The sequence below is a fragment of the Anomalospiza imberbis genome, chromosome 6 (genome assembly GCF_031753505.1).
Source record: "Anomalospiza imberbis isolate Cuckoo-Finch-1a 21T00152 chromosome 6, ASM3175350v1, whole genome shotgun sequence".
Classification (NCBI taxonomy): domain Eukaryota; kingdom Metazoa; phylum Chordata; class Aves; order Passeriformes; family Viduidae; genus Anomalospiza; species Anomalospiza imberbis.
In genome coordinates, this window is record NC_089686.1 from 30,469,772 (window position 1) to 30,492,039 (window position 22,268).

Genomic DNA, 22,268 nt, shown 5'->3' on the forward strand with positions numbered 1-22,268 from the left:
TCAAGTCAGTTCACTTGCTTAGGATCTGTTTCTCCACTTACCTTTAATGGAAAACAGTGGAAGCCTGTTGATGTGCTATGTGTTTTTTCTTAACGAAGTAAGTACCTATTCTGTTCCTCTCTAATTACACAAAGTTGTTAATCTGGCATTTGTGACATAGGGTATTTACGATGAAACTTAATAAAACTTATAAAACTACTCTCACCTACTCTAGAAAGAGTAGGGAAATTCTGGATGTGGCTTTTCCTATTTATTTATACACTGCATTTGGCTAAATGTTTTGCATGGTTAGTTGAGTTAGTGTTTTCCCCCTTTTTACCTGTTAATGAAAAAGAAATTTAATGCTACATGGGAAGAGTTTCCCAAAGGTTTAATAACCTTTTCAAAAACTTTTGAAGTGAAGCAGCAGGCGAAATCACCATCAAGTTAAAGCCCTTGTTTGTGACAACAGTCATCACCACATGGAGGATAGTTTTATCCCATAACCTCATGTTAGGAAACCACAACTCCCTCGTATGCTGAGGAAATGCATATTAGAAAGTAGAATGATTAACATAGTACCAGTTCTTGTGTAAAGTGTTACATATTCTAAATGCTTTAATAGAAATGTAGAAAAGGTATTGTTATAAAAATAATATGTTTCACTGAGAGCATATCTGGTGCATTCTTAAACAAAAGTAATAATCTTTTAATATTTTCTGGCAGTATGGTACCATGTCACATTAATAGCATATTGTGAATAGTCAAAGCAAATGAATGGATACAATGAGTTTTACAGCTCGCCTTCCAGAAGTAAAAGCAATGCATACACCAAGGAGTTGTGGGTAGCAAGAAAATGAGATTGTCCTGCTGATTGGATGCAGACAAGCAATGACTAATTCAAGAGCTCACAGTCAAACAAACTGCTTGTGGCACTACTACTTGTACCCAATTACCAATTCAGAGAGAAAATAAAAAGCAGTTTCAGTAGAGTCAGGGTGGGAAATCTCCAATTAGCACCAATTAGCGAAGTTGCTTCCTACAGCGGAATTCTGGGGACATAAGAAAAAAAAAATAATCTCCCAGAATGCCTGGTTGAAGCATTTATTTACCAGGTGATGGGACTCCTGAAGAATAACTTGATGAGGATTTGCGCCTGTGGGACTTGAATACAGATACTACTTGGAACTTGCCTGCTCGATTTGACTGGTCAATCATAGGCTGTACTATTCTTCTTCTTGCATTAATAAACCTGCAACAGAATACAAAGAATAGAAGTCCTTTCATCAGCTTGCTTCTCTGTTTTGAGAACACCTCTGCTTTAAAAGTGACAGGATTTTAGCGTGCTGTGGAAATGTGTTTTGCTTCACGTTGCTTTTTAAAAAGAGTATAATTTCACTTTAAAGGATTTTCCTCTAAGTGCTCAGAAATTGTAACTGGTAACATGCTTATCTTACTAGCCAGCTTAAAGCTGGATTTGCCAGAAGGCTTTGAACAAGTAAATGCGACCGAAAACTTGTGTTAAAAGACAATTGTTTCTTTAACTTCTTCTAAGTGGCTCAGATCCTGGTTAAAGTTCACAGGCTGGGAGACTTTCTTTTCCCCTTTCCATCTTAGGGATCCAGCTCTCCTTGCAGCTGGCCATAAATGAGGACCAGGCTTTGCCACTCCGTGCTTTCACAAGGTATCGTTAGGTCAGCAAAGCCATCAATTAGGCTGTCTGAAGTTTTATCACCAGCGCAGCAGCAATAAGTGCCGGCCCAGAAAGACTTCTGCTCTTCTACAACTCCTGCAGTTGGAGCCTGTAAAGGCAAGGGTCGTTTGGAGGTCAGTGCCAGCTGGGGGCCACCTCTGTGTCCAAGCGGGGACACCCCGTGCAAGGCGACCGCCCGCCTGCCCTCAACTCAGGCACCTTTCAACTCGTTAGAAACCCCCAGTCACAGGTACATGTGGTTAATATTAGGCCCAAAATAACCTTTTTTTTAATCTCAAACTGGGGTGGTTGCCGAGGCTTTTGAGCACTGGTAAAGGCAGTTAGTTGGCTGCAGAGCCTGGATTTAATTTTGCTAGTAATCCAAAAATAAGTGCTTGCATATTTCTTATTAGCTAATGCGCAGCAATCCACATCAGCACAAGCTAAGCTCAATTAATTTCCCTAAAATAATTTCAAGACTTACCTATTCACAAAATATCTTTGAAAACAGGGCAATTTTCTATCACTCGGGAGCCACACTTGTTTTTGTCCCTTCTCTTTGTGTTTGAGAACACTTTGGAGCCTTCGTGCAGGTTTTGTGTGCTATTTCACAGCTCAGGCTTTCGCCTGGTGACCCTTAAGGAGTGCTAATGAAGGCGAATACTAGCGTTTAATCCTCTTCAGAAATACTAACATGCCCATCATCCAAAACAGCCTCCAATAATTGCCATTGGGCCCGATCCAACGCCTAGCAAAATCTTTCAGTCAGTTAACTGAAAACTAAGTTCATCTGCTCATTTAGTAAATTGCTAGCCTTTACATAGCATCAACTCTGCAAGGCCTTTTGTCATGCTTCCCTCACTCCCTCCCACCCTCTGGTTAAATTCCTTTGCAGATAATAAAGGACGGTGGCACACCTTGGATTGCATCTTCTGTAATCACAGTGGTGGAAATTTCATTAGACACATGCATAAATGCTACAAATAACACTAAAGGGCTCTTTTGCATCTTTCTGTTTACATCCAAAAGACATTCTTTATTCTTTAGGAAAAGTACCATTCAGTTGTCAGAAATGTCATCCTGCCTCAGAATTAGTCATGACTTCAGCTATTAAAACTCAGACACAGTCAATATATTTGTTTATTCCCTTCTGACTGGCACAGTGAAGACATCACTGCCAGTTCTGTGATTTTGAAATGTGTTTCTGTCCTCAGAGACAAAGGTCCCCGATAGGACTTATTTGCTGAGTTACTTTCCAGTAATGTTGCTGTGCTGACCAAATGGAGCCTGACCTGAACCTCCTCCATCCAGCACGCCTTTTATCAGCTAAAGTTAAGGCCAATAGAGATTAACAGGAAAGCCTGATAAGACTGTTTTCTCTTCTCCTATGAGCTTCTAATGGTGTATACAGATGGCAAGGTTTTAAAGAATGGAATGAACACTTATTTAGGCCTGTAAAAAATCACAGAAACACCCCCCCCACACACACGCACACGCTTTCCATCTTACTAACCCCTTTTCTTCAATCAGGCCAGTCTTCAGGAAAACCAAATTGCTCTTTCTTTTTTTTTTTTTTTTATTTTTATTTAAACCCCAACCACTTTTATTATTTACATCTGGTGGTCCCCTTATTTATGTCCCTCTCTACTTCCCTGCATACACACCCCGGCTCACAGGGCTGCGAAGCATTATGGGCCTTGGCTCTCAGCAGGAGAACTCCACACTGTCTTCAAACAAATAATTAAGGGGAAGGTTAAAGGTTCACCCAGAGGTCATATCTTTGGATACTCCTCAGAAAGTTTACATTAGTAAGAAATAGGTGCCCTCTGAAGTGTTCTTTCAATGGGCTCGAAGGACAAGGCAGAGCATTAAGAATATTCTACATCCTTAAGGGTTTCAGGTAACATCTGCTTTACCTCTGAGCAGAGAGATTGGGATACTGTGCTCCAGCCTTACACATTCGACAGTCTCCACAGACTAAGCCTTTGGGACGAGTGTTGAAAACTCCATCTTGCCCAGCCATTCACTCCCAGAGGAGCGTGGCCTTATTTTGTCCTGCTGATATGAATAAAGCCAGTCTTTCATTGCAAACTCTACCTAGAAGCAATTCACTAGTTGTTTTGGAAATAGAAGTTTAAGCTCTAAAGTAAGTACTCCGTTTCCTACAAAAAAAAAAAAAAAAAAAAAAAAAAAAAAAAAAATTTGTCCAGTTAAAACTTGTGAGAAATAGCTCTTGTGTTTGATTTCTGATTTCATTATTTCTCATTTTTCTTTTGCACATCTGCATAACTGCAGGTGCAAGCAACGTCCTCTAGACCAGCAACAACTTCATCTAGAGAGAAGATACACTGATGTATACTTGAAAAGATATAGGAGAATAGGCTTTAGGCATCCAGGTAATTTTGAAATTTCATTTCTATGGCTCCTCTGAAAAATCTTGTTCATAAACAGCATCGGTTATACCCACCAGTGGGTATGTCTGAAAAATGACACATGAAATTATTTATATTTGCAAGATTGCAGGTGCAAAACAGACATACATTTCAGGTGAAGCTAAAAATTGAATCCTAGTTTCACTAGCAGTAGCTACATCATGTAATGCATCAGCACAATTGGTAGACCAGGGCATAGAATGCAGTGTTTGTGTATTATTATTTATTTCTTATACTGCTCCATAAATATGCACAGTGCATAACAGAGATGTAGAAAACAGAGTCCCTACCCTAGACCTTATGTTTTTTGAGGGTTGTTTTTGAATCCCTTGGAAAGCCATATCCAGAGCCAAAGTAAAGCAAAGTACAGCCTTTTGCACAGCACTTCAGTTTGTGCTGCAGAAAAATTTATGTTATTTAGGCACAAATGTCTTCAAAAGGCATTAAGAGACAGGTGAAAAAAGAGAACACCAATGCCACCGTTTTCAGCATTATTTGGAACCCTATAAAAGAAGAATTCACAGCTCTGCTCCTGACACTAATTGCTTACCTTGTTCATACCCTTCACCCAGAGGCCAAAGATTGAATGGCCTGAAAAGATGAGTAAAATCTATCAAAAAGACATGGCTTTCTTTGTTTCTCTGCTGTTAATAGTAATTCCGATTATTTGGCTGATAGTAGCAGTTAGAGGACCCAATGAAGCTCAGTCTTACTCCACCCCTCGCTTCACAAGCACACTGTCCAAGAGAACTCAGTCTGAACAGATTTCCAGGCAAAGCCTGGGGGAGAGGAGAGACACCTTCTCCCTGTTTGGAGGGGAACAGAGACAGAAGGAGATTAAGTGACAAGGCCAAAGTCATACAAGAGATCTTTGGCAGAGCCACACACCCAACATAGATTTCCTCAGTCCTCTTTCAGCGCTCCTACAATCTGCTATCCATATGCTATCTTTCCTTTGTTCCCCCAGCTTAACAGTCAGGCACACTGGCAGGGGACTGCAAAGAGAGCTCACATTGCCACTGTTTGTGCCTTACCTGCTGCGTAGATAAAGAGGGGTCATCAGCCTCCAGGGCTGGGAGGCAATACCTTCACAAACTCTACATTCATATGGTATTTGGTCCTCATTCCAGAATGATAAATGAGGTGTGCAATGTTGAGAAATACATGTCATTGACATAGCAGGCTCAATAAAAAACTCACTCCCAGCATTTTGCAAATGACAGATTACCAACCTTGCTTATTCATACAATAGCCATTTGAATTGAAAGGTTTTTGCATCTTGTATTTTTTCTTTAATTGCTAGCTAAAGCAGCCACATCTATTTCCTATAGGCAGCGTCTGTCTTTCTCACATAAGTAGTTCTGGTTACTTTTGCGGGACAGTTCATGAAAGCACAAATGAACAAGATCTGGCTCAAAATGTACAACAACATGGATTTTTAAAGGAAGTGATTTCACTTTTATCTGCTTACAGCAAAATCCAGTAGAGCAATAAAGGTGCACTAGTGAATATGCAATCTAGTCTAGTGATTTGGTAGCACTAGTCCTAATTGGTTCCTACCATTGATAATTAGCATGACAATATAATCTAAATATATGCATTTAATCACATCTCCAAACAGAGACTTGGTTTTCTTTGTTCAAAATAAATATGCATTCTGTACTTTATAGGAATCCTGGTAATTAATCTTCTTCATATATTTATCATATTTTATCTCAAGTCATATCAAATGATGCTAAACTCAAATTTGCATAATACATTTTATTCTTATAATAAAATAATGTTCTGATAAAATCATAGAGACATATTTCTGCAAAGTGCAAAGAGAATAAATACCAAAGAGTGATCTCTTAATCTGCTTCTTCAAATCTGGCACACTCAAAAATAATTTTGTTGTTGTTTCCACTATCTTTTTTATACATAGTGTACATATATTTTGAAATACCATGACCACACCATAACTGAATCTGCTTAAGATCAGTTCTTGAAATGAACTGTTAGTGACTGTACTGATTGGCAATCAGAATCAGAAATCTCCATCTTTACTTTATGGCTATAATGGAAAATTCACTGTAAGCATGTAGGGTCATAACAGGTCTTGTTTCAGAAGGGTGAAGTACAGGAATGCTCAGGAAACTATAACTCGTTCCCAATTGGGGGGCTTATCTGAACTCAGTCAGAGAGTGATATTTAACTCCCATCACTTGTCTGGATGTCTACTATCTTCTCTGAGATAAACGGAACCATTCCTGCCCTGGCAGTGTAGACTGCTCCCCATGAGAAACTGAGGAACAACATGGTGCCACCACGTACAATGCAAAACTTCAGTGTCAGTCTTCAATCCGGATTTCCACTTAAAATATCCATTCCAGAAAACGAGGTGCTAAAATATTGAATTTATATAACAAGCCAGCCACTGCATAAAACGGTTCTCTATTCTTTATGTGAAAACCAGAGAAATAAACAAATTTGTGAGATGAATTCACAATCAGTTCTTAAGAAGGATTAATGATAAGGAAAGTTTTGACTCAGTTTTAGCCCAAGACAATTCTGCTCTTAAACTTGAAAAGGACAGAAGTACTGAATGAACATTGTCACAGCCTTAGTCACAGAAATAATAAAAATACAAGTAATGACAATAGCAACACTAATTTGGGATTAGAATTGTTTGCTGTCATCTGAATAAAAAATTAATTTTTTAAAATTTTTAGGTGCCCAGGGGAATAGGCTTGCAAGATTTTTCAGAAACCTGCCAAGTGTAGATGAAAAGCTCAACTCTTATTAAATCTCCATAAATGGGAGCTGAGCTTGAAGAATAAATGGGGTCTAAGCACCTGCTTCAATGTTTTTGCTGAGTAAGAGTCTAAGAATGCATTCTAAAAAGTAATCCAAATGTTTTCACCTTGGATGGGGAAATAAATCCTTGCCTAAATGATATTTCAGTATTTGGACTATGCACATGTCAGTGTTTAGCTCAAGCACATATGCTACACTGATCCCTTGTTGCCCAAGAATGCCCCAATTTTGAAGGGAAAATAACCAATGAAAGAGTCACAAAATATGTTTTCCTAAGTAACCTAGAAAATTACTTCTTTGCCAAGCAGAAAAAATAATTTTAAAAGTCATGAGCTTCTCAGAGCATTCTGAAAGAATGCATTAGAAAAGACTAATTTGCAGAAACACTTTTATCAATATCAACCCCCTGCCTTTACAGCAGTCTTTGTCTATCAACTAAACTTTAATCTGAGAAAGTAAAATCTATTTTTCTTAGTTTATTTAACTTCTCCCTCCACTATGTATTCTAAATTGACAGAATTAGGTTTAGGCAGTATGTGTATGTACAAAAATAGTTGAAAAAGCCCTTGTTTATGCTTCACTGAATCTATGCCACACCTGGTTACCAACTCATATTTGCAGCATTCCTTATAGGAAATTAAAAAAGCTGAGTTAGTCACTTGGAAATGAGCCATCTAAATAAGGCTTCCCTAAGTCATGAATATTAAGAAATGGAGTCAGTTAAGCAATTGCTTTTGAGAGGAAGCAGGAGGGACAGACCAGTTTATTCCCTGGCAAAGTCTCACCAAGTTTTGGACAGCCTTGTTAGAGAAGGGGGTTAAGGACTTTTTACACCGACTTTCTAAAGCTATTATTCAGACACCTCACATCTGTTAAAGTGTGATTCAAAGGACCTAAGTCACCATCCACATTTGGTGAAGACTCCAGAAGATGACAGAGAACAACTTAGCTGAGTGTCTGAGGCAGCCTGAGGTAGGTGCTAACCATCCCAAAGACTTCTGCCACATCTTCCATGTTTGTGTTCGACTTCCTAAAAATACGTCTTGCCATTTGGAGCTGCCAATTTTTGGAAATCATGATTTTGGTCGTCCTGTAACTGTGAGACTGTCCTAAAAAATCAGAAATTTAAACAGTGCTCTTCCCAGTGTTTACTTTGTGAATTTTTCAGTCATTGCACCACATTTTTAAAACACTCTTCTCAGCCACAAGATCTAGAAACTTACTTGATAAGATTCTCACAAAACCATTGTTTCCTGGAGGTGGGACCTCGAATTAACATGAAATAACTTGAGCCTTGTGATAGAATCATGAGAATTGGCAAGACGTGCATCTATTCACCTCAGAGGAAAATCCACCTCGCTAAACGTGTAACTCTCGTTACCAGATTATTCCTTGGGAGCGCGGAGAAACGATTTGGCTTTGCCGACGAAAGCCGTGGTGGCTGTCACGGGGAGCACCTGCACTGCAGCACAACGCGGGAGAGCCGCCCTGCCTTCGCGCCGGGGCAGCGGTTTGTGCGCGGGGCCTTCCCTGCCGCAGCTGGGGATCCCCACCAACCCGGCACCGCCGGCCCGCGCCCGCAGCCCTCACAGCCCCGCAGCCCTCACAGCCCCGCATCTCTCACAGCCCCGCAGCTCTCACAGCCCCGCAGCCCTCACAGCCCCGCAGCTCTCACAGCCCCGCAGCCCTCACAGCCCCGCAGCCCTCACAGCCCCCAGCTCTCACAGCCCCGCAGCCCTCACAGCCCAGCAGCTCTCACAGCCCCGCAGCCCTCACAGCCCAGCAGCCCTCACAGCCCCACAGCCCTCACAGCCCCGCAGCCCTCACAGCCCCGCAGCTCTCACAGCCCCGCAGCTCTTACAGCCCCGCAGCCCTCACAGCCCCGCAGCTCTTACAGCCCCGCAGCCCTCACAGCCCCGCATCTCTCACAGCCCCGCAGCTCTCACAGCCCCGCAGCCCTCACAGCCCCGCAGCTCTTACAGCCCCGCAGCCCTCACAGCCCCGCAGCTCTTACAGCCCCGCAGCCCTCACAGCCCCGCAGCCCTCACAGCCCAGCAGCCCTCACAGCCCCGCAGCTCTCACAGCCCCGCAGCCCTCACAGCCCCGCAGCCCTCACAGCCCCGCGCCAAGGCCGCATCCAGCCGTTCCATGGGGTCGGCAGCAGCAGCGCCGGCCAGGGAAGAGCTATGGCTCCCGACCGCAGAACTGGGCCGGCCTCGAGGTCCAGCCTGAGTGGCCCCAGGGGAGGCCTCCCGCTGTGCAGCAGGGCGCCATGAGGTGGGGCCAGAGCTCCGCTGCCGGGAGGGGGTGCCGCTGCCCCCGCGGAGCCGGGCCGCGCCATGGGCCGGCCCGCCTCTGCTCGGTGCGCGCCCCGGCACGGCGGGCAGTGTGCCTGAGCAGCGCCGCTCCACGCACGCCACTGCCGCGGGTGGGCACAGTTCTCCCCACGAGTTCCCAGCAAACCTCAACCTAACTGGAAGAGTATCGTCCTTTATCCCCCTTGGCTCCTGGTGGGAAACAAGCGCCTTTTGGTGCATGCCACATGAAACCACAGAACACACGCAGGAGGAGGCTGCTCCTCTTTTGACAGTGCCATTAGATTGCTCATATATGGTTTTTTACCACGCACCGTAAAAATGATCTTTTAAAGATACTTGAAAGGAAGAGAGGAGACAAACAGACATGCTTCCTTAGCTATTCATATCTTACAGGTAAAATGTAAAGTCAATAGACACAAGCCATAGCATTTAACCTCATCCTGTACTTGATTTATTGCAGATGGGAATCAACTAGAAATAGAATCACTTTGAAATTTTTACTACTGATGTTAAAATTCCATGTTTGTATACATATGTCTTGTGGAGATGCTAAATAAAATTTTAGCTAATTTGGCATGCACTTTGATTTACTAGCACTTACAAACTCATGTTAAAGGTAGAAAACAAATCTCTAAAATCTTAAGTAACTCATGCATTTAAAGATGTGTTAATTTGTCATCTTAAACTCCTAGGAAAAGATTTTCAAAACTAATTAAGCTCCAACAGTCTTGAGAACAGAATCAGGAGCTGAGTGATCTCATTTTAGGTAACTTAAAAAAAAAACCAAAAAAAACCAAAGTGTAGTTTTTGAATAATATCAAATTCAAGTACTTTACACCTATTTTAAACTTATCAACATTAATTTTTAAAATAAATTCTAAATTGACCAAAAAGGAGAGTTGTCAACAAATTTAACATCTGTTTAACTTCCCTGATCAAATAAGATTAAGGCATAATTCTCCCTTTGCATTTCAGTGGAAACTACCTAAGTAGCAACTTGCCAAAAATGCATAAAGGTGTTTAGCAATTATGTAGTGGGTATGTTTGAAGAGATCAAGGTGCACTCACATGTCCTGTGCTATGGGTATCTCTGATTAGCTTGTCATCTACTCTGAAGAAGATGTAGCCCAACTCTCCTATACTATGTAATAGGCCAGCTGTTAGCTGTCTGTCAAGCACCTAAAGTGGACAAGTAGTCCAGGAGCAAAAATGTCACTCCTTTGATCTGGCAAGGAGCAGCTGCTGATTTATAGAGTAGGACTTTGTTCTTCCGTTCTATTTTACTTTCTTTCCTAAGGCAGAACCACAAAATCCAGCAGAAAAAAAAAAAGGTGCCATTCTCTGCAACATCAACAAGCTCTGACAACTGCAACAGGGTTTTTCTTGGCCCTAACAAAGCTCTCAGGCATCTCCTTTGACGCTCACCTTTTTTTTCCTTCTTCTTTTTGCAATGCGGTAGTTATTGTTTAATTCAGCTTCTGTAAATGGAATGGACTGTGGCCAGCAAGCCTGGGGCATAAACACACCTGTATGAAAGAAGCCTTATTGTAGCAACCATCTACAACCAACCTGCACATGCACTACCAGTTTGTGAGTTCAGAAGGAATGTTCCATTTTCCCTAACAGTAAATTTTGCCTTAAGATAACTATTTTTTGTACCCGCTGTCCTGTCTTGACCACGAAGCTTGTACACTTTTTCATTGTTATTAAAATCTGAAGGAAATAAAAGTCTATTTTGCTACCTGTCAACCAGGGAATGTCAAGAAATTGGATCCGAAAAGCCCACTTAAAAAAAAAAAAAACACAGCCAAAATATATTTATCAAAACACTACTGAAAGTTTGAAAACTAGGATCCTAAAGATGTCTGTTCTGTTTCAGACATATGATGCGCTTGCAAGCACCTCCAGCTTATACTGCTGCAGATTCTCCTCAAAAAAAGCATTTGGTGGAACAAGAACTCAGAAGTAGCATTTGATGCAACTAACCAGACTGCAGTACTGCCAGCCCAGAGTCAATGCTCCATTCGTTCTCTTAGAAGGTGCTGAGCAGATTCTGTGAGGTGATTTGTTACTACACAGGCTGTTAAAGTCCTGCCTCACCCATTAGTGCAGCAAGAGGGTTTTCTTTTATTTCCCTTATGATCTGTTTTCAAGTTTATTAGCTAAAACCCCAAACCTACAGGGCACAGTAAAAGGCTGCAGTATAACGCTGCTGAAGAGGAGAGAAGCTGTGTGTTTGACCCTGGTTTGTGTCCACATACATGCTGTGTTCACATTTCTTTATACTGTAACTTTAAAAACAGATGAAAAAGGGTTACAAAAACAAAGATGGGAAGAGGTGAGGGTGGTGGGGGCAACATCATGACTACAAGATCTTTTGCATATATGTTAGCTTGTGCAAATAAATAAGAACTATTACAGCCAGAGCCCTAAGGGAGGCAGGAAAATGATGATGTACAGGATAATATAAAATGATATATTAAAAACTGTGCTGTCAGTGGAACAATAGAATATTAAGCAAAAGTCCATAATAATTGGCAGATATTTAGCTGTAGACATCTTTCTTTGGTTGGTGGGTACTAAAGTATACGTGAGAGGAAAGAGAACTAGTTAGGCAATTAGAAGTAACGAGCATAAATAATACACTATGTATACATACATCTCCTCCTTTCCCAAGTTATAGTTCTTATCCGGATACACCTAATAACCTCTCAGTAAGTCATACCTACATGCTGATATCCCTTGTGTTTTGCTCTTTGCACTGTCTGGGTACTGAAGATTCTGCTTATGTAAATCTCTCTTTCTGTAGATGCAGATGTTAAATGTTTTTGCTTTAATTTTTACAATACTAGTGGCAAGACATCATCAAACCAGAGGGTCTAATGTCTTAGTAGCTAAAGATGTGTCAACGTCATACACACCATGAAACTGCAGCCTGCCATGTTATGGAAAAATACTTTACAGTGATGAACTGGTAGCAGAACAAGTGTGGGACAAGTATATTAAGTATGCTAAAATGAAGAGGTAAATATACAGTGTCATACTGGTAAAACTTTTGCTATCTCTCATCCCATCTTGTGTTCTCCATATTCCATATGAATCAGGGTGAAATGTTCTAAAAACATTTTTAAGAGTTTGTTACATATGAGCATGTTTCATGGATGCTTGTGTCTTAGTTGTAAGCCAACCTGGTTTGGGATGGAAAAACTGAAAATCTCTGTGGAGCCGTTTCCTCAACCTATCTCTCCATATTTCAGGCTCTCAAATTTTCTGATCTTCATCTCTTCAGGGCTCAGTCTTGTTCCCTAGCCTACCTTGTTGGCTCCCCAGAGATAATTGCAAAGTGCAGCTCACAAGTCAGCGATAAATCTTGCTGGTGCTCTGCAAGGGTCCTAGATGGCGAGATATGCTGTGATTGAGGACATATATGTGAATGTTACACCATTTCTTGTCTCTCTGCTCTTTTAAACAACCTTCTGTCTTCTGCATAAGCAAGGACTGAAACTTTGAAGGTTTGCTATTTCTAAAACATTTTGAAGGCTGGGTTGTCCTGATTTCAGTACTCAGCTGGCTTATGGGCAGAGCAGAGCATTGGAGAAGCCTGTGCTCAAGTGCACCATGTTTCACTTGTTGGCTTTCCCAGCTAAAGAGAGCTCTTCTAATGCATTTTTCTTTCTTCTATTAAAGGATGGGTAGCTGGAGATGGTTTTTTTTTAATGGAGTCATTGCCACTTAAATAGCTAATTTGGAAATTAAATCCTACCACAGAAAGAAACTTGAAATGTATTTCTTCAGTCAAAACTGGCTAGTTCTGTACTGTGTTCCACTATCTTATATTTTGCATACAATTGAGATATATGTCATGAAATGAAACCTGATCTATATAACCTATCTAATATTTACCTTTCTTTCTTTATGAGAGCAGTTTGGAAACTGTGTATGATATTACATAATTTTAATAACTGGTTGCTGATGGATTTCAATATTAGCTCTGACTGTTCTGACTGATAGGATGTTGAGGCTTAATTTTCAGAATTTCACTAATTGTTCCTACACTGTGTAGGGGTAAAGACATCTAAGAATATGTGTATAAACCTGCATTTGAGCCCACAAAACTGGTAATGGCAGGGCCGTATCCAACAATGTTTGTCACTTCATCCTGGTCAAGTAAAGCCCTCAGATGTATAAGGCATATTTTCAAAATTATCAAGTTCTGTTATCAAAATCATCAAAGGCTCTGTAAAGCTAATCCCAAATGTTCAGTGAATTTCTGAGTTAGAAGGCAATACTAGCAAATGGGTGTTGATATTAATGCCTAAATTGTAGGTGATCTGCTCTCAAGGAATTTTCTGTCCCTGGTTAGATGTTCCAGGAATCACCAGAAGGTGGACTTAGATACCTAACTACACTTTTTGGTTTAAAAAAAAAAAGAAGGAAAAAAACCTTTGCTTAACACTGAAAATGCCGAAATTCTTTAGGCATGTAGATTTCTACTTTTTAAGATCCCATCCAATCATTTTCACTGCTGTGTATTTCTGTTTCCTAACAGTCAGTTACTTTCTGCAGTAACCATGCTCATTCTCTGAGTTAGACACTTATGTCCTGTCAGGATTCCTATGGCAGACACCTTCTTAAGGTAGACATCTTAGGACAGGCCTTTTTGCCCTTATAATAACAGAGATAAATATCTCTCCTTTTTAGCTGACACCATTGTTATTTGACTATTTATCTGGAAAGAGGATGATCAAGTTTTACCTCCCTATCCTGCTTGATTTGGAACACAGACATGAACATGGGTCCATCACATTCTAAAAGAGTATCTGAATCACCCACAGAGTCAGTACAGTAAACAAAGCCCTTTCAGTCCATGTTCTGAAGATGTTCCACCCAAATTAAGCAATTTTATAGCCATAATTAAACAGGACTTAACTTTCACACATCTGAAGTTGGAGCCTTAACCAAGAGGCTGTACAGTCGAGCCCATGTTCTTAATTAATTTTGTTCTAGTGACTAGTCGTTACGTACACAAAAGAACTGGAAATCAGGAGAACAAGAAAGGCATGATAGTGAAGAAGATGGAGCATTATGTTCAATAGCCCATTGATTGAGAAACTAAACACAATCGGAACAGTTAAGACATTGATTGAAATCAAGACGAAGAGAAGACCTGCAAACATATATTCTATTTAACAAGTGAATTTTCTAGCCATTGAGCCATTAAGGATAGCAGTCCCTCTACCCTATTTGACTCTTTTGTGTAAAGCTTGGTATGGCTGATGTAAGACAAGAACTTTGGCTGAGTTTGGCCCTTGGGGAAGTTTGGCCCTTGAGGCAAGGTTGATTTTGTGTTGAAAGTTGTGTTGCTGTGGAACAGGTTACTGCCTATTTGTCATTGTATATGTATTTGTGTTCCTACTCTGTCCTGGAGGTCCTTTATATAATAAAATAACCATGGACAGAGCAATATCTCACGTTATGGTACTGCTAGGGTTACAGTTCCAGATTTCTCAATTATATCCCATTCTAAGCAGATTTGTGCATGTGTGTAGACGAAAAGTTCTTAAGCTTCTTGGGACTAGATAGTAACTAGATGATGCTGGAAAATTCAGAGGTTGCAGAAGCTAAAGATTAACTTAAACTAAAGATTGCAGGGTTTGTGCTTGACACTCCTATGCAACTCAAATGTGATACATATCTAACAGATACATATATATTAATGAGAAATATTTTATAAAATATGCTACATGGGTCTTTTATTGTGGCTTAGTTAATTCATAAGCCAATATTATAATAACCCTATCATAAGAAGTTCAAGCCAAGTTTTACAGCAGCTTTAACCAACCATTGAAAGAAACACAAAATTTAAGGTCAATAGAAATATTATGTAAAACAAACAAACAAAAAAAAGCCACTGAAAAGAGAAAAAAAAAGCACCAAATTCACAGGCAGCATCTTCAAACAAAATAGTTCAGCATTGTACTTTCGTGAATAAGAATTTAAAAATTAATTTGATAAGAAATTAACTCCAAATGGAACAAAAGAAATGTTTTAATGCATTGTCCAAACTGAAGAAAACTTACAAACTACAAATGCAGACACACATTCAGATTGACTAGTAAAGGAGAATTAAGTTTCCGTTTCCTTTTCTTAATTCTTCCCCAGTTGTTATAATCAGTCTTTCCAGTGTGACTGTAGTATCATCCACAATATTTTTAGCATCATTGTAATCATAAAGGCTATGCTTTATATCTTTATAAATCAAAAGAAGTTTAGCAGACCCTAGTAATGCCACGTATGTTTTAATCCTAATAAATTCTAGTCAAAGGCAGCATAGCCTGTGGTGTCTCACCTGAGTTCTCAGAGATGTTTCAAGAAGTGCATTAATTCTATGAGTCAGTGAAATAAATAAAAACAAATATAGTGGTCAACAGGCAAAGAAAAAATTAGCACTCTAAAAGAGCTTTGACAGAAGTCTGAGTTGAAAAAACCAGCTGTATTTTATGTATGTCCCTTAATCAGTTTTGCTGAGATGAGTGGTCCAGTTAGCTGCCTGATTTTTGATGCCTGATAATATGTGTTCCCAGTAAAAAAAAAAAAAAAAAGAAACTAGAGGACCTGTATTCCTTTAGCTCAAGAAACTAAGGTCTATAAAAGAACAAATATGAAAACATCATAATGTGAAATTCCACAAATTTCACAATTTCATGTACCTGACTGCTAGAACAAATCTAGTGCAAAGATGTGCAGATAAGATGGGCGCCTACACTTCATTTTCAAGTATAGTAAAAACACGGATAAAAATTGGAAAGAGAAATCTTTTGGGGCTTGTTTTGCATCCAGACCAAAACCCCCTATTTAATCCTTCTGCCAAATTTATTCCAAGTGCTACCAAGATCATGCTCTGTTTTTTTCCAATATAGCACAGACCTATAATAACTGCTTAAGCATGCCATACAGTATTAATCTTCCTCATGAATGCTGTCCCAAACCAGTTTCCATGGAGAGAAATTAAGAGGTATGTACAGGCAAAGGAGAAAATATATGGCTAGCCAATGATACAGAAAGGCTCTTTAGATACAGAAAAGCTCTTTAGATGGGAGCCATGGCAGAAAATAAGTATTTTTCAACTGAGATTGTTGAACTGAGGGGAGGACAGCACTAGACAAAGTGAGAAAAGAGGAGAATGGGGGGGAAAAAAAAGACATCTATGTTGAAGTATGTTTCAACATTTTTTTAAAGAAGACAATTTTGAAATTGATCCAGAAAAGGAGGGAGAAAGGTTGCTGACGTTCCTAAAATAGGAGGTGATTTTTTTTTTTTTATGTGTGTGTGAAGCACCAGCATTTGATACATTAAGGGGGAATGAAGAACTGGGACTTCGAGTCCTGGGAGAATAGGACTACAGTTATCAAGGTGGGAAGAGATGAAGGCAGAAGCAAAAGAGATGTTTTGTTGAAGTGGACTTAGGAAAAGGGGTGGATACTGGAGGTGTGAGACAAAGAGCACTAGGAACACTTGGACATACATGTGGGTTTGGGACAGTGGGAACGAATGTGTGAGGAGTACCAAGAAGCAAAACTCATAGTTAAGAATGTCTGATAGATTAATGTTGCTCTGGGTTCACTGTCAATTTTGTTTACCAGGTTATAAACCCATATATTTAAAATGATACTAAACATGAACTTCATTTAGACAATACTCTGTTTACTGTGTTTGTGAGCCAAGCGATACTTTCCTCTCAGTTTTGAGTTCTATTTTGTTTGAATGGACTATGTATCCTTTAGCATCTAAATAATTTCCCCTGAGAATCATCACAACACAGCTATGCTTTGGAACAGAAGATGTGAATGTGGCTCTGACAAACCTCTGCAATATTTGTTAAAAAATCTCCCAAACAAACCACAAACTGAAAATGTAGCTTTGAACAGTTTATGATTATTTTTAATCAATATGTTTCTCCATTATATAGTCAGAAGAACCAAGTCCTGAAACAGCATGCATCTCTGTGAGAGGATGGCCTCTACATGCCATCAGTTGTTTAATCCTCTCTGTTTGTTGTGTGCAGAGCATGAAGTAGGCAATAGCTTATGACTGCTTTAAACAGTACTTGCCTGCCTATGACTTTTCAAAAGATTCCAGGATGAGGTTACCATGATAAGGAGCTTGATTTCTCTAAGCAACAGTTATTCAGACTGATGTCACCTATTCATTTACTGGAGACCATACAAAAAATACAAAAATAAGGAAAAAGACTCAACAGTTGGACTTAAGTCTGAAAGGGCATCTACACTATCATTACCACCAAGTGCATAAAACCCGAGCTCGATGTTGGCCTCCTTAAAATTATTATTTTGCTGTGAAGGGTTGGCAAAGCAATTTAAAAAATGATGGAGTAAAAATAAGAGAAGTCCCATTAATAGCTTTTTCTTTTCTTTAAATGAGAGTGAACAGAGTAGGACTGTTTGAGTTTGAACCACTTATTACCTTTGTACATTTATCTTTCTTAACTTCTATTAACTGATTAGATTTCCCTTAGAAGTAAATGTTCATTGATAGATAATTGTATCGTTGTGGCTTCTTATTGGAGAAAAGTATTACATCCGCACACTTAAGATAGATAAAACCAGATGGATGTATCTGCCTGTCCATCAATCTCTGTACTCAAGAAGCCTGTGGGTATTTTTAGAGAATTTAAATCAGTTGCAAACAAAAGGGGCATTTTAAAGAAGGAAAATACACTTAATTAAAAAGATGTCAAAATTATTTTATTGTCAACATCCACAATATCTGTGACACAGTAATGTTGAGTAACTTGAATGCCAGTTCTCAGAACCATAATGAGTAGCTATTAGAAAAAGCAGGGACTTATTATTAGTATCCCCACAGAATTATCTTCTAAATTATTTATACTTGCAACACTTTCACGTAATGGCAGTTTTAAATTCAAGCAAACAAAGCAAACCACACAATAAAGAGAGGGGAAGAGAATTGTACAGAAACCTTTTCTGAATATATGTAGTTAGAAAGGCGAGTCAAACAAACTAATCAGATTTTGTTTCCTACACAAATTCTCATGAGATTTGCAATAGACAGCATCAAAGCTTTCTGGGGTTGTGTCACCTTGATAAAGGATTGAACAGCGCTGTATCTGTTTTATGTCTCACATCTAAAATGTAAAGGAATGCAACTTTATTTGTCTGGTGCAAGTTTGCTTATTGTCTTTGAAATTCCACAGCAGACCCTCCACAAAAAGCTTAACTATCAGAAGGGTGCAAATAACACCAGAGCCTTGTGTTCTCTTATGTTCTTCCCCTAGGTTATGGTGCTAGGTTTGCATAGGAGTTGGAGGGGAGCAACAGGGGAGGATTGTTGATTTTATATAAACTTAGCATTGCAAATTACTAATTCTGCTTTCCACACATGCTTTACTAATACACAGTGTAATGATTAACTCTTCAGGAGTCAATGATTTTCAGAAAAATTGAGGTGGGATGCCTTTTAAAAAAAAAGAAAAACAAACCTTTAGCCAAACTCAAGTCTGCTCAGTGCAGAGATAATTTGAGTTAAATTGAAGAGAAAATAGCTCAGGCTGAAGACTCTAATGGTCTCCTTCTGATCTTAAACTATTTGCATTTATGAAGATATAAAGATCATCCTGTTCACTTTCCATTAACCAACCTATGAAGTTTTGTCTTAACGATCAAAACAAATTCCAGCTGAAATCACTTTCTTATTAAATTGCTGAGCAGCTACATTTGGTTACTTTAAAAACAAATATCTACCCCACAAACAGGAAAAACTCCAACATGTTTTTCTCCCTGTAACAAAAGTATGTAGCTAAATACTCCCAGCTTTTTGTCAGTCATAATAGAAGCAGGTTTTAAAAGTACACAGTTATTCTGAGTGCCTCTTTTTCTGGGCATTTGGTTTAAGGTTCCCAAAATAAACGCACAATGAAAATGCTAGCCTTCTTTTTAAGCAAAACGAAACTCACATGTACTAAAATGTTAATTGCCTTATGCTACTTAGTTGCAGAACAGCCCCCTCATTGATTACCATCGAGTTACATTAGTTTAAAATTGGAGTAACTGAGTAGTGGATCAGGTCCTATAGTCAGACATATGTTTTCCACTAGATAATGGCTACTTATATATTTATGAATTTTAAAATGCTTTTCAATTCAATTATCATTGTTACTGTGTGCAGGAAGTAAAGAAGTAAATTGCAACCAAGCTTTCAGGGGTTTATTCCCTTATGAAGCACTTATATTTCAAGTGTCAGGGGAGGGCAACTGTATAGTGCCCTCTACATAATAAATCACTCTGTTGAATATTCTTAACGTTTTTCTGTTTGTGGTTTTAGGGACAAAACTATTACCTGTTGCTATGTAAAATATATTAAAGGATACTATGCTATCATATCTTTAACCAAGCTACACAGAAAGTTTCAAAGAGGTTCAAAATAATTGGTACTCAGATCTATTCTGTTCTGATCACCCCTAGGAACAGAAAGTACTCACAAAGTGATAAACAGCTTTCAGACAAATACATAACTCCAGTGTCAATTGGAGTTATGTGCAGACACTCAGAGCAGAAATAGTATATAGCTCTCCATTCCTGAACATGACAGTCATAATAAACCTTAACCTCAACATTCCCTGCTTTCCTCAACCACAGCTAAAAATGCTGCACACATTTATACCATCTAATGAACCAGACATTAAAAGGAAACCACAGATCTATACCAGTAGATTATCAGGAAGAGAAGTGTGAAGTGAATACTTGCTCATTACAGTATCATGGTAGGTACAAAAAGGAAAGACCTAATAAATCACTGTTGTCATCCTTCAGCAAGAGTGGGGGATAGTCTGCCATTGGAGGTCCCATCAGCTACTAAAATAACTGCTTGTAAAGTGGATAGTGCAAACATATAATGCAAAATCCTTGGGGACAGAAACCCAGACTCACCGTGGTGAACATGGAAAAAAATGATGGATTTTAATTTTACTCTTCTTTGATGGCAACACAAAGGAAGGAGAGACTATGGAGTGAAGGACTTTGAGTGAATTATGTCTGGGTTTTGAGTCTGTTACCTACTCTCTTTCTTAATGTGTATAAACCAATTAATAGCAGATGATGACTCTGATTATGAAAAGAAGGGAAAGGTATAAGACTTGCTCTTTCAGAAGCAAGTAAATAAAGAGTAGGAGTGAGTGGAGTTTAGAACTGACTCCTTTTCCACCCACACCTCCTTGGAGCCAGGGAAACATCCAGCACTGAAATGATCAAAACCTATAGCAAATAGTGGTCAGTAATGAATACGTATCATTGTAATGTGCAAACACAAAGAATAAAACTCTACTATTGTTATACCTCAGAGATGTATTTCATGCTATTCCTACAGTTTCACTAATAACCAAACCCCTAGTCTACCTGATGCTCAGTTTCCTGTTGGTTAATAATATTGATAATTTTTTCTTCCCCATCTCACCTCTCATTTTCCTTATTTTGACATGATACATTTTCTGTTGTTTTTGAGACAATTAGACAATAAAGGGAACAAAAATATCTAGCTACTAATGTATCCATTCCTCTACACTGCCCAGGATTTACCTTCCTCTGATTGAAATTCTGATAATGGCTCAGGGCCTGATTGCACTAGCTACAATTACTAGAGTCTGGTTTACAATTTGTTCTGTAACTGTTATACACATGTAACTTTTCAAAAGTCTTTCTAAGATTATTTTTTTATGTGGATAACTAGACTGATATTTAAGAATTCTAGTCTCATATAAATGCTCAATCAAAACACATATTTTCCTGTGAGCTAAAAATGTCTAGATTTCAGTTTTGATTCTCAAAAGAATGTTATTGTTCCTGCAGGACGTGAAATGGAACATAAAAGAGTAATTTACCTCACCATTTGAATTGGATAATTTTTTCTCCGCTTTTTTTTTTTTTAGAATGTTTAATTGATTATTGTTGTCTGGGTGTTTTTTTTCCTTAATATCTTTATCTTCTTCTCCTGTAAGTGTGGATTTACTGCTTTTAAAAAAAATCTACAAAAAGATTATTGTCCTCATTTTGTGCTTTTTATTTTGTATATTTAATTCCTAAATAAAAAATAGACATTTTCAATTTCAGGACCCAGTCATTTAGCTGTCTCTCTTAAGGGACTACCAAAGATAACAACAACTAATTCTGACTGTATTATGTGTATTCCAAGATTCACCTTTTTTTAACAAGCCACAAAACAAATGCTGGTAATTGACTTTTTGCAAGTACTAGTAGGAACTGGACTAAAACTTAGGGCTGAAATTGCAAATATTTTGGCATATGAAACACATAAGATAAGCCTTTTACCAAGTGGTAGATGGACAAATTACAATGTCCTCATGACTGTTTAGGTTAATGCCTCCCTCAGAAAGGGGGAAGGAAAGAAAAGGGTTTAAAAAAGCCCAATAAATAATCTCTTACCATTGTGGACAGTAGAAAGAAATGCAATTCAGCAATAAGAAAGAAGAGGAAAAAAAATGATCCCTGGAAGTGGGAGGGCAGAATATAGAGATATAGAAGGAATTTACTTCTACATTGTGCACAGAAAAGTCATACACCTGAAATGACTGTCTCTTGTTCAAATACATTTGTGGGCAAACCCATATTTTGTGTTGGGGAAGCACAACTTAAACTAGAATGTGGTAGAATGTGGTATCTCCATGATCATGTTCCAGTACAGGTTATTAGAATCCCTGGTTTAAAAAGGAGAAGAGCGTTGATGTACACCTCAGAAATTGTGGCAGCAGGCAAAACAGCTTTTTGCGCTTGTGATGAGAAAATACGTGTACTTCTCTGCATTTTTTTTTTACTTTGGCTCTATTTAGTTTTAATCCAAGCTCAAATCAAGGGATTTCTTTCAGATACATTTCCTATTAAGCAGATGAACTTGAGATTCTTTGTAACGTGTGGCTCATTTGAAAACAAATGCCATCATCTGTCTGATGAAGTGAACACCATGGAGAGGGATATCAAAGTCAATTCACTTTGGCTTCTA

General features: G+C 38.9%; 1 protein-coding gene across 12 annotated transcripts in view; it reads right to left on the minus strand.

Annotated features, from left to right (window-relative positions):
- The window catches only part of MEIS2 (Meis homeobox 2), a 174,999-nt gene that overhangs the window by 5,331 nt on the left and 147,400 nt on the right, over nt 1-22,268 (minus strand). For 7 of the 12 annotated variants that reach the window (XM_068193032.1, XM_068193029.1, XM_068193036.1 and 4 more), the window contains one exon: nt 1,173-1,231. In XM_068193032.1, the coding sequence (XP_068049133.1) occupies nt 1,173-1,231 (59 nt within the window). Of the gene's footprint in view, nt 1-1,091; nt 1,232-10,674; nt 10,745-22,268 lie in introns of those variants that run through there. The other 5 variants (XM_068193028.1, XM_068193026.1, XM_068193030.1 and 2 more) reach the window with 2 other exon arrangements.